The following is a 13,365-nucleotide window of genomic DNA, read 5'->3' as shown; positions in this document are numbered from 1 at the left end:
ACACCTCAATCTGCATACAGGTTTTGCGACTGTGAATCGAGAAGCAACTATTATATTCAGAAACGGGTCAGCAATGGTAGCTTCCACATTTTTGATGGACTGTAAGGGCCTAGTTACATGTGACTTTTTATGCTTTGCAATGCATTTTGATACATTTTACGTTTGTTATATACTGTACGTGGCACCATTCATCCCTAATAAATAGTCACCTGCTGTAAATTGCTCTAAATATACAGCAAGCAGGATTTCATTAATAGTGGTAGCACACTAAAGTGTGTAGATGTTTTATGGTAATAGCACACTACTTATGTAAGGACTGCATTTATACATTAGTTCTTGGGGTGACTGTGAGTTCAGCTTTAATAAAAAAAATTGCTGCAACAGCTCAGGCTCCTCTGGGTGTTTTAAAGCAGACAGTCGGCACAGCATCACCTCTGGGAAAATGCAAAAACTCCCACTAAAGCATGTTCAGGTTATAGGTGTTCTTTGGGGATGGGCAGAGTGTTCAATCCTTTAGGAATCCAGGTCTGCTCTGTAGATGATGAGAACTTTCATAACTTTAATAATAATGATAGCAATAGGTAAGACTCTCAGTGAAATTTGCCAAACATCCTTGCAATATATGTAAATGACAAGGGCAGGTAAATTTTTTTGTTTCAGCAAAAGTAAAGCTACACTTTAATAGACGATCACTTAGAAATTTGTATTTAGACTGTAAGTTCCAGTGGGCAGGGCCCTCCTAACCATCTTGTTTTGAATTGTGTTGTAACTGTAATAGCTTCCTTATATTGTAAAGCGCTGCACAAACAGTTGGTGCTATATACTGTAAATCCTGTATAATAATAATAATATTGATGAATAACATCACATTAACTAGCATTTATCACATATACCTAACCTGTGTATTTTATGTACCATGACATTATACAGAAGTAAGTCTGACAATGTGCAGAACCAACCTTCTTCTCTGCTGACAGCGACTATAGGACTCATCAGCTCTAGGCCCGAATCCCCATTAGCGGTGACTGCTCTGGCAGCACACTGTACCCTGGAGCCAGCATGGAAATAGATAGAATCTAGCGTGATTGACTTTGTATCAGTGAAGAATGTATTGGAATCCACCTCTCGCATAGGACTGGTCACCCCATCACTGCCACTTGGAGCACTGACCAACCAGCGGTACTGAGTGAGCGTGTCATTGATATTCTCTGCAGCACAGATGGAACCGGTCTTGTCAAATTCTGAATATTTGGGATTACATGCCTGAAAAACATTTTATAAAAGGAAAGTACTGTGAATAAACAAGTGTGAAGGTTAAACTGTACAGTTTATACCAATGAGCCATGCTCAAAGCACATAAACAAAGGGCCACAAATGTCAGACTTTATCATACAGGATTTGATTAAATGTGTGTATCATTAAGAATTTAGATGTCATTACTGGTAAATAAAATGTTCTCCCCGTGAAGATTTATATATTACATACAATTGACAGAGTAGAAGATGGAGATTACAGTTCTTAAAGACTGTTACTGCAGGCAGATTCTAGCAGACAATAGGCTCCATTCACAAAACAAGCAAACCAGAATAGAATCCTTATTTTCAAAAAAGTTAGTTATTTTCAGCTGAATCAAATTTGAACATTTAGGGCCAAGTCATACCAACCGCTGCACTAAATGCACAGTGACTGTTATGTGGTGCCTAACCCAGTGCCAATGTGCTGTGTTAGTAGAACTTTATTGAAATGTCATAAGTGACATTTCATTCAGTTCTATGGGCACATCGGGGTGCAAGGTTCCTTGTTGCATCCCACTGCATTGAAAAAAAGTACAGCACGCTGTACTTTGTTTTTAGCACACACTACCATGTCCCCATTGCAATGCAGTGGAACTGATCCCGTACCATGACAAGGCAAATTGCTTTGCCTTTCGTTGGGGCTGCAATGAAAAGAATTGTCTTTTTTGATCCTCTGTAATCAGGGGGTTATCTTATTGGACCGGACCTGTGGTGTAGGTTAACCCTGTTAGTGGAGAAACACCTTGTATGATCTTACTTAATATATAAGGTCCATCTTATAAGGTGAAAGCCTGTCCATTAAGAGTGGGGTAGTATGTAGCACCAAGGGTGTGTTTGCACAAGACAAAATTGTTGGCAGAAAGTTGTAAATAATCACTGTATTGTGCATTTGGACTTGTGGCTGATAACTGTTTCCTTATTTTGCATATATAGATTTTTTTAATTTATATTAAGACAGACTGTAAAAGCATGTCATTATTTTCACTTTGCACTAGTCTGCAGTATCATATTTCACCAAAAAAAAGAATTTTGATGATACAGTGGATGTTTGTATCACTTTGTACTTCTGTATGGTACCATATTGCACAAACAGATGTTTGTTTTAAAGTTAAAATATAGCACTTAACCACTGCACTTAATATATTGTATTTTAGTTGGTGGTTATTTTATATAAGATTAGAGTACTAGCAAACTTAGTTTGGGGTACAGTTGTTTTACGGAGAGTGCATGAGTCTTATATATTATTATATATAGTTATTATTTTATTATCAAGGCAACCTACATGTATTTAGCTATGTAAGTGCTATATGGTTTATGTTATATATGAATATTATTATTTTAATTTTATATTTGTATAAAGCAACATCTAATACTTACCGTCACACACACTACAGGGTAACCAGTTGGAGGCTGTGGATTGTCTTTGGATTTGAAAGCGTCATCATATAACAAAAGAGAGACGACTTGGGGTACTGCTGGGAAGGTGACATCTGCAACACTGTCCATTTCTTCAATATACACGATTGCTTTGTTCATCTGAAAATATAAGTCATATATTGTACATGACCATGGCGGTCCTTAGAAACGACATTTCAATCACTACAACTCTGTAATGGCAGAACAAAAATAGCCACATACTGATGGCACCTATGCATGATATCCCAAGAGACTAGTATGTTAAATTATTTGCAAACCAATGGAAATGTTATAAAATTCTAGGTATTTGGTTTGCAGATCATCAAGTAGGCAGTCTTACTGCCTTGTAAGCTTACATGTCACTCTTCATTCTCTGTATAGAGTTTAAACGTATAGGTTTCCTGATACACATTAATCACAATTTGTACTTATCCTTAGAAACAATAATTATTGTTTCTAAGGATAAGTACAAATTGTGTTTAATGTGTATCAGGAAAAAACATTATAATGTTTTCTCAATATAAAGTATGTCATATAATGCAGGATAGACATCTCTAGATGGCATGTAGACTTTGTTTAATAATACAAACTTTGTTTCAGTGTTTGTAGTGAATTACATTTTATTATATATTCTCAAAATACTGCATATCCCTTTATATATATATATATAGATCTATATAGCTATAGAGATCTATATATCTATAGATCTCTATAGCTATATAGATCTATATATAAATATATAGATCTATATAGCTATAGAGATCCATATATATATTTTACTTTTTTTTTAAGATCCACCTGGTCTCCCTACCTTACGAGAACTGGAGTGAATCCTCAGCCTGGGGTCCAGTGTGGGCTGCTGTGCTGTGACAGAGCTCCATCCATATGTGCATTGCTTGTACAGCTCCCTTGTGGGCCCTGTAGAGGTGCTGGGAACCAGAATGTGATGTTCAGGCACCTCACAGGACAAAAGAGGGAGCTGTAAGCAATGCATGTATGGATGAAGCTCCCACACAGCCATACCCCCAGCTCACCCCACCTCAAGCTGACACTCGGCGCTGGGCAGCCTATTTTGCATATTTTGAATGGCTGCTCAGCGTGAGAACTGACAGTGCTGCGCTAGAGGGAGGCTGAGCCTCTCACCTAGCGCAGTGGAAGAAATGCCGCAAACCACTAAACATGGGGCGATCCACCAGTTAAGAATCACGGGTCTAGAGAGCTCTTGAAATTTGGTACAGTATACACAATTTACTGTACCAATTGACATCACTTACTCCTGACCATGGCTGTTTTTGCCATAATGGTACTCAAGGGACCAATGCCTAAGGCAGCAAGGATGCAGGGGGCAGCACCAAACCTCAATATTTACACATTCTTTCCTTTTTTTCTGTTTCCCTCTCCTGACCACCTCTGGGCATATATGGCTAACTTCTGCCAAAGAACTGTAGGGGGAACAGGGAGCAGGGGATGTTGAGAGTCGGATTTGTAGGAGAGAAGGATTTCTCTTGTTCAGGAAACATGAAATGATCTCTCCTTTTTCTTCTTTACTATTTTTTTACATTTCCAAAGAACACAAAAGACGGAACTTGTACAAAACATATACCTGGGAATGCACTAACTACTTTTTGCTTCTGCTTAGAATAAAACTGATGCAGCCACAATATGGCATTGTTGAGTTTGTAGCTGCTGATACAATTATTTTTTATGCTATTATAAAAACGTTCTTTTTCATACATTTTCTTGTTCTGTCGTTTGGTAGCAAGTCACTCTTCTGTCAACTACATACCTGAGTTTCAGCTACCATGTTGTCATCAGGCTTCAGATGAACAGTGAAAGCTTCGCGCATCTCCCTTTTGCCATCATATAATATTTCTATTTCGATAAAGTGTTCTGTATCCCCTTCTTTAAATTCAATATCTGTTGAAAAGGGCATATATGCTGAAGGTTGTACAAGGCTAATTGGAGAAGACGCACATCTGTATACAGGATACTGTGTAGAAAACCTGATTAAAACAAAGTATACAGCTGTTGCCCTTAGCATCCAGTAAGAGTCATTATTTTTAATATATGCTCTATGCTGCACAATTTACAGCTTTATTCTGAATGGTTGCTATAAGTCACACCTCCACTTTTACTTCTTCCATTTGAAGCGGTCTGCACAATATTCCCATTATAAGTTATCCCTGGAAACATAATGTAAGAGATCTCATACCTTCAGAGAGTGGATTGTAGTCTTCACCAGAGGTGGCTGAGCCGTCCTTTGTGTGGATTCTTACAACAGACACTTTAGAACTGTCACCCATGCGCAGTACAGGAATCTTCACTACAGTGGTTTCTCCAGCCTCCTGGGGCTCTTTTATACTGTATTTAACCTCTGAAAATCTAATGATGGGTTCTGTGAAAAAAGGTGATAGAATTCAGATTAAATTTTTTTGCCAGACAGTAAATAAATTGTAAAATGCCAAACCTATCCAGCAAACACTGCAAATGTGCTTAACTCACAAAGTCCATTCAGTTGACCTTACTTTGAGCTTTGTAATTTAGTCCAGTCACACAGATGGTTATTCCTATGAATTGTGGAAGGGTCTATTTTCTGAATCTGTCCTGTGCAATTTCCTCTCTCTGGTGTATCACCAATCAGATTCAAACTTACAAGACTGATTATGATTGGCATTAATTACAAAATTCTCATTACCAGCTGGGTACACAAGGCATTCTATATGAGAGAGAGAGAGAGAGCAGTGGGTGTGTTTCAGAATTTCTCTGATTAGATTGCAGTGAGGGGGAGTGGTCCAGTAAGTTACACCCTAAAGTAGGAATGTACTGATACCGTTTTTTTGGTATCGAGTACCAGTACTGATAAGGCCTCTTTATTAAATGATGTATGCAAAATTGGAAATCAATAACTATGATATATAAGGAGCCTTTTATGTTGTTTGTACCATGCTTGCTTTATTACCCTCTCTGCCCACTTTTTCAATTAAACTACTTAATACTCTAACAGTGCACATGATGTTATTAGAGAAGAACTCTGGGCACAATTGTTATTAACCCTGGCAGTGGGGCTATCCCTGCACTGCATGGGTTAACTGCTCGTTTTTGTCTAGGAAGGAATGTAAAAAGGTTATACTCACCCGATGCCCTGAGCTGGCTTACTGTTAGACCGATACTTTCAGCCTCTCTCCCCTTCCCTACAGCGGTCTAAGGTTCCTGAGTCATCACATTCTATACACTGTGCATAGAACATGAGGATGACACTGTGCATAGAACATGAGGATGACACGGGATAAACCATTGCGGCAGAGAAGGAGAAAACAGGAAGGAAGGAGCGCTGCCACAACTGGCCGGCTCGGAGGATTGGGTGAAGGTATAGCTTAGTGAAATATTCTGAGTAAAACTTGTCATTTTGGTACTATGAATGTTAAATTACGTTGCTGCTTAGAAAAAAAATAGTTAAGTTCCTGCTGCACTGCATCACCTTGATGTTCAAGGCTGCTAGTTCAATATGCACTTCCTTCTAATATATTGCAAAACTATATCTATAGTTAATATCTTGATTTAAAACAGCTAGTCATTGTTAGTATGTTTACACAGTTTTTCTACACTCTTAATCTATTATGAGCTAGAGCTGATTCAGTAAGCATTATAACAAACTTAGCAACTCACTGTCTTCCAGATCCTTTATTTTCATCAGTGTCTCCTTCTGTTCTCCAATTGAAGCTCCGAAGCGTGACTCACTCTTTGGCGTTCCAAGAAGAAGTCTGAATTCTTCTTCCTCCTCATAAATGCTATCATCCACGAGAGTCACCACACATGGCTTCTCACTCTCACCTGTGATTACAATGCCATCTCACAACGTATTCTCAAGGAAGAACATATAATATAGACACTCTACTTTGCCACTTTGAAGATTCTTTAGTTTCATCATATGATACATCCTTCATGGTTAATCATACATGTAAAACTGGCCGGACACTTTTACTGAAATAACTGATAAACAGAATACTACACAGCACTATGGATGTGTATTTTGGGCACCCAAAACTAAAGCTTGATGTGCACTTTTAAGGGTTCATAAACAATGGCGTAATTTGTGGTCTGTTGTGGTGTACTGCTTTAAAAAAAAAAGGGGTTTAATGCATTGAGGTGCAATGCCAGCTCATTCAAAATGAATGGACTACCTTAATGAGGCACTCTGTGATGCACAATAACGTGCAGCATTATTTTACATGCATTAACGCAATGTGTAGTGTGAAGGGGCCCTTAGGAGAAGAATTGTTTATATTGAGAACTTATCCTGCAGGGTGTATAGTTTTATAGCTGATCATGGTCTAGCTAATACATTTAAAAGATGATGAATGAATGATATAATCATGATAAATATATCATTATTTAAAAGCATCTAAAAAGATTTAGAAGCACATGTGATGCACTGATAATATCACCTGGCAAGAATACAACTGTTGAGTCATCATTGTTTGGCCTCTCTTCGTAATCCATTGTAACCTGTGCAGAGCCCTGGCGAGTGTAGCATCGCACTGTAGATTTATGGCTGACATCACCACTGCGGTAAATCATTGCTGTTACTTGCTTGTCCTTCTCATTCACAATGTAAATGGACTCCTTGAACTGCACCTTGGGTACTGGAAACAAGATGTTATATATGTTCAAATAATACACAGGTAGCCTGTTTACAGGTTAGACTCTATATATAGCAAAGCCCTTTTATGGTAGTTAAGTAAATGTGGTTTGTTTTCTAAGCAAGGATAGAATGAGGGCTTTAATTTCACAATTACTTGTTGAAGTCTTTCCAAGAGCAAAAGGAATCCAAGTTCATTACAACTGGATCTTATTAGAAGTCTCTTAGCCTAAAACATCACATAAAGCTTTAACAATGTGTTCTACAAATGTATCATAGCTCAAACAGATACAGCCTATAGATTTTAAATGTAAGTATCTACTTCTATATACATAGAGTACTCCTGCTACACATACATCTAGACTCTCATGATTATCATTAGGCTGCCCAAACCACTTACTCAACACAAAATTAGACACTTCTGTAAGTTTTCTGCTCATAGTGGCTAGCAGACCCCATTAAAGGAAAGCATCTACAATTATATGGCTACATGAAAGCATGTGGTGGCTTGCAGTAGCAACATTATAACCTACTAACCATGATGATATAGGAATATTTTAGGTGCAGTGGACCAGCAAGTGGAGTCTTGCAGCATGGGCCTCTGTAGTCTCAGACTGACTCTAGTTAAAACCACACTGATCTATGTTGCTGGGCCATTGGCAGAATAACTGCTTACCTCTAAAAATGCCTTTGTTCAAATTATGCTCAAAACAAATATACTGTATATAATTTGTCTCAACATTCTGTGATTACTCAATTTCAAATAACTCACAGTCAGAGATGGTGTCATTAATGGTGATGGTTGTTTTGCTTGGTTCCCCCAGAACAGCATTTACAGGCATACGAAGGACCAGTTCAAACTTTTCTAGACCCTCTAAAGCTGGTTGGCCCAAGTCATCAAGGATGGTCACTCGAAAGCTTTGCATGTTTACCCCAGGAGCAAAGTCCAAGTTTCTACTAATTCCAACATAGTCTGTGCCAGCTAAACGGAAACAGAAAGATAGCATGAAATAATTTTGAAAGATAAATGTTCACCAAAACAAGCTATATATGTCTGTAAATGTTACAAAAATATGTAAATGTCACTGAATATGATCATTGTATACAAAGTATCACTGTAATACTAAATATATTTCTACTCACCATCAGCAGACAATGGCTCTGTTTTTCTGGAGCGTACTGTGATGGTGGCTGCTTTGGAGAGATCCGTTCCTGTTCTCCGGACTCGAACTTCCACATAACCAGCACTTTCATCCACATGATAATCGGTGTCGGCAAAGTAGAAGGCAGGTTCTATGGACAAGAGAAAATACATTCTGTTACAACTTACTTTTATACTAGTTATCCTACACAGGCAAAGCAATTGTTATATACATTTAGAGTGAAACCTTTAAAATATAATGGAAACATAAACATGTGGTTCAGATTCCTCATATCTGGGTAATGATGTGGCTGCTGAATTATACATGGACATATATAGATTTGAGCTATTTTTCAATAAAGGGCTAAAACATTAGACACAATCACAATTCGGTGGAATAAGACCTTCATCTTCTCTGTAGCTCCCACCCTCTCAAAGACTGACAACTGTCAGACAGAGGTTGAACAGAGTAGGCACAATAAGGTGGTGGTGGTAGGAGGGTGGTAATGATAATTAAGATGGTTGGAGTTCCCCAAATTCTATGGTTTTTGGATCACAGTAGAGATCCTTGATTTCCAAAGGTTGTAAGAATTTTTGGATTGTCATGGAGCACCCTAATTTCCAAAAATTGCAACCCCTGTCCCTTCACACTAATTTGATACATAGGAAAAAAACGCCATTTTCCCTCATTTTTATTTGCAGACCTCATACACTTGTGCAAAAAAATTCCATTCTAAAGACTTTGCAGCATGAGACTATTGAGTGTTTGAGAAAACATTTTGCATTAGCTTGATGAAAAAGTATTGTGAGCTAAGAACTTAATACAGGCACTTTGTTATACTGTGAAATACACATGATAATATAATAAAGAATATATTTGTATATTGTGTGGACACAGAAACTGTGTTAGTGTCAATCATGAGTATTGACATGCGAATAGGTTCTAATGTCAAGGAAACAGTTAAAGAGAGCAGCTTAAATCTTCCCACTCTGTATTCTAATGCTGTAAACCAAGCCCAAATTTTTAATAGATAATTGGGAAAAGCCTTGCACTTCAAGTCTGGGAAAAGATCGTAATGAGGAGCAGATCAGGGAAGGTCACTTTTTTGTGTTTTGGAGAAATCATTATACATCACAAGACTAAGTTAAAAATGCTAATCGGCCAACTGTGCAGTACTTAACCACAAACAATGGATAAAAAAAGAGATGAATCTAGAAGTGATTATATCACACATCCAAAAAAGTTTTCAATCTCTAAAATATTATTACAAGTTGTTTTAAATAAATAAAAAAGTTAAATGTAAATATCAAATGATATGGAAAAAAAAAGGTTCTTAGCGTCATAACTTTTATTTTTTCATTGGTGGAATAATCATAACCTATTATATGTTGCTACACAGAAGAATAAAAGAATTATTTCAAAGCTGATTTTATCACACAGTGTTATTTTTTATCACTGTTCAAACAGAAGTGATAAATACAGTGTACAATTCCTCTGTAGTCTGTAAGAATGCATCGTAGAGTGCATTAAGGTAAAAACCTCCCAGTACCTTTGTCTCACCCCTGTCCCCCCCACACTTACCTGTCACCGCCACCAGTCCCAAAGTTATCAATAACCTAAATCAGTCAGTTGCCATATATGTTACTTTTTAGTTGCATGGCCATACACAATGAGGTCTGGTATAAATTGGGTGGGGAGAAGCACGCTGTTTTATTTTTTTTATTGTTTCTGTAGACTGTCAAAAGTTAAAAATAAAAATGTCACTTTATTTTTCTAATGTCACTTTGCTGCAATGAAAATTCGTTTGTAAATAGGATTTAACTCATCCGAAATTAATGAAAATTTTGGATCTGTCTGAATCCAAATACTGAACCGAGTTGACTTTCAAACTCGAATCCCGAAAAACAAAATAACGAAAAATCCATAATGAAACAAACCGAATTTTAATGCCGGCGCACATGTCTATCAGATCTCATGCCATCAACTCTCCACATATATAGTATATTTTTACATGTAGATGATCATTATTCTATATATATAATCAATTTTACAACTATGTAATCCCTATAAAGCAGCATTTCTCTCTTTTTTCAGTCACAGCATCCTTTAAGGTATACAAAATGTTCAGGTAGCCCAGTCTAAAATGTAACAGATTTTAGAAGGGGGGTACTCAAAGATGCACCAAAAAAGTGCGGTTGCCCCCTTTACATTAAAGCCGCCCTTCACATTAGTAGCACCTCTTCACATCAGAATCCTTTTACATTACAAGCCCTGCTTTATATTAAACCCCCCACTTCCCATCATGATCCATATTCACATAAGGAGCCTCTCTTTCACATTAGAAGCCCCCCTTTACATCAGAGTCACCACTTTACATCAGGATCCTCCCTTTGCATTGAAGCCCCGATTTTACATCAGAGTTCCCACTTTACATTAAGAGCCCTATTCACTTCAGATTCCTCCTTTACATCAGAGTCCTCAGTCCCCTGTTCATTTTAGAGTCCTATCATCACAAAATGTCAAGGCACCCCTGAGGAAGCCAGAAGGCACCCACATGTGCCATGGCACCCTGGTTGAGAAAGACTGTTATAAAGTGACCAGTTCATAGCACCGCTACTAAGCAAAAGATAGTTTTGTATAACTAAATTAATTCATTATCATAAATTTAAAAAAATTGATATTTTATATCAAGAAAGGGTTAGTAGCGTGATAAAAATCATGGTCGGTGCCTAAAAGCTTGTAACACTAGAAAGTAAAAGTTATGATAAAAATAATTTGCACATATACAACTTATGAGTCCATCTGTGTATAATGTCAACTTCTAGTTATCTATCCAACTATTGAATGCAGTTGACTGTTCTGCTTTTTAATCTGTCTCAGACATTTCCACCATCTACACACATTCTCATTTTACTTTGTTGTTTCTGAAAAAGAGTCATTTACACTAATCCTCAAAGGAGTCCATGAAAGTGGCCTAAGAAAGCTTACCTTTGTTGCGTGTCTACAGGGGATGCAAACCTTTTCTTTTTACCTTGCCCTTCAAGTAAGTCTTTGTACGCTGATTGAGTGTGTGGTATAGAGCATAAGCAGGAAATTTACGATTAGACCCACAATTCATGAGATCATGTTCCCAAGCCCAGGTGCTTCTTGCTCAGCCTTAAAGGATATGAAAAGGCCTGGACCTCGAATACCCCAAATAAAATATACAATAGTTGAACAATGGCACCAGTCAACTTGCCCCCCCCCCCACCCCCCACCAGCATAAAATAAGCATTTGCAAGAAAACTATTCATGTAGAACCTGCATAGCTGTTCAGTTCATTTTGTGCGAGATGTTTTTATATGTTGTCTACAAGAAAGGACATGAATACAAGTTTATTAAATTTACCTTCTCTTATTCATTTTTAACCACAAGAAAGGTTTCCAGCTAAATAATGAAAATTCCAGGTTTTATGTATAATAAAGATTGTTAATATTATTTTTTGTTTCCTTATTAGCTGTTTTAATACAATTGTGCCATTTTCTTGTTTGTACAACTAATTTGTAATTTCTTTCAATGCACCTTAAAGTATATTTCCACTTTTGCAGCCAAATTGGTACAACACCTAATTTATATTTTGTTACATGTTCCCATTCACTTAGCATAACTTAAAAAAAAAATTGCAGCTTACCTTTTTAGATGTTCTTTGTGCTCACTCCAGGACTGAAAAATCCTGCTTGGTTCTCACTGTCTGTGGGGTTGGGGGTAGTTTTGTTTCAAATAATTAACCCTGTATGTACTGTGCTGGCAGATTTTATTATGACTTGTAAAATAGATGAACAGGACTGTCTGTCCAAACAGAGTTAAAGACCTGAAGACATTGTATGTTAATGAGAGGGGAGCTTCTTTTTGGATAGACAGAGTTTCCTGTTTCAGAAATGCCATGTGAAATAGAACAAATACATAGGTGTAGCTACAGGGGGGCAATTGCCCCCCCCTGTGTTATGCCTTGCCCCCCCGTGGGCCCCCCACCGATAAATTAAGTCCCTGAGAGCAGGTGCAGTGGCTCCCTCCCTCTGCCACCTCTCTGCCGCCTGCACCGCTGCTCCCGGCCAGCCTGCCCGCAGCAGATGCATCTCTCTAATCGGGTAGCTGCTCACTCCTCAAGGGGGGTTTCAGGAGGCCCCATCGGGCAGGCCTCTAACATGCATGATTAGAGGGCTGCGCCTGGCTGATCCAGCCCAGATCGCATACAGAAGCGATCCGGGCTGGCTGGATCAGGCAGACATGGCCCTCTAATCAGGCATGTTAGAGGGCCTCCTGAGGCCCCCCTTGAGGAGCGAGCGGCCGCCCGATTAGAGAGCCGCATCTGCTGCGGGTGAACTGGCAGCTGCAGCCACAGCAGAGCCCCCACTAACAACTAGGAAGCCACCAGGGAGTCCCCACTGGCCAACACAGAGCCCCCACTAACTTCCAGGGTCCAGGGATCCCCCACTAACCACCAGGGAGCCCCCACTGGCCACCACAGAGCCCCCACTAACCAGCAGGGTCCAGGGAGCCCCCCACTAACCACCAGGGAGCCCCCACTGGCCACCACAGAGCCCCCACTAACCAGCAGGGTCCAGGGAGCCCCCCACTAACTACCAGGGAGCCCCCACTAACAACTAGGAAGCAACCAGGGAGTCCCACTGGCCAACACAGAGCCCCCACTAACTTCCAGGGTTCAGGGATCCCCCACTAACCACCAGGGAGCCCCCACTGGCCACCACAGAGCCCCCACTAACCAGCAGGGTCCAGGGAGCCCCACACTAACTACCAGGGAGCCCCCACTGGTCACCACAGAGCCCCCACTAACCACGAGGGAGCCCCCACTAACCCCCACGCAGCCCCCCCT

At 39.2% G+C, this 13,365-nt stretch overlaps 1 protein-coding gene across 1 annotated transcript in view; it reads right to left on the bottom strand.

Moving 5' to 3' along the window:
* Positions 1-13,365, bottom strand: part of FREM3 (FRAS1 related extracellular matrix 3) — a 144,366-nt gene that overhangs the window by 11,036 nt on the left and 119,965 nt on the right. The window contains exons 10-17 of the mRNA XM_018552972.1: positions 8,494-8,643; positions 8,123-8,332; positions 7,157-7,354; positions 6,378-6,542; positions 4,924-5,106; positions 4,498-4,628; positions 2,673-2,831; positions 960-1,263 (exon numbers count right to left, since the gene is read on the bottom strand). Of these exons, the coding sequence (XP_018408474.1) occupies positions 960-1,263; positions 2,673-2,831; positions 4,498-4,628; positions 4,924-5,106; positions 6,378-6,542; positions 7,157-7,354; positions 8,123-8,332; positions 8,494-8,643 (1,500 nt within the window). The remainder of the gene's footprint in view (positions 1-959; positions 1,264-2,672; positions 2,832-4,497; positions 4,629-4,923; positions 5,107-6,377; positions 6,543-7,156; positions 7,355-8,122; positions 8,333-8,493; positions 8,644-13,365) is intronic.

The sequence above is a fragment of the Nanorana parkeri genome, unplaced genomic scaffold (assembly GCF_000935625.1).
Source record: "Nanorana parkeri isolate BGI_ZX_2015 unplaced genomic scaffold, ASM93562v1 scaffold104, whole genome shotgun sequence".
In the NCBI taxonomy this organism is placed as follows: domain Eukaryota; kingdom Metazoa; phylum Chordata; class Amphibia; order Anura; family Dicroglossidae; genus Nanorana; species Nanorana parkeri.
This window is presented reverse-complemented; position numbering and strand designations above follow the sequence as displayed.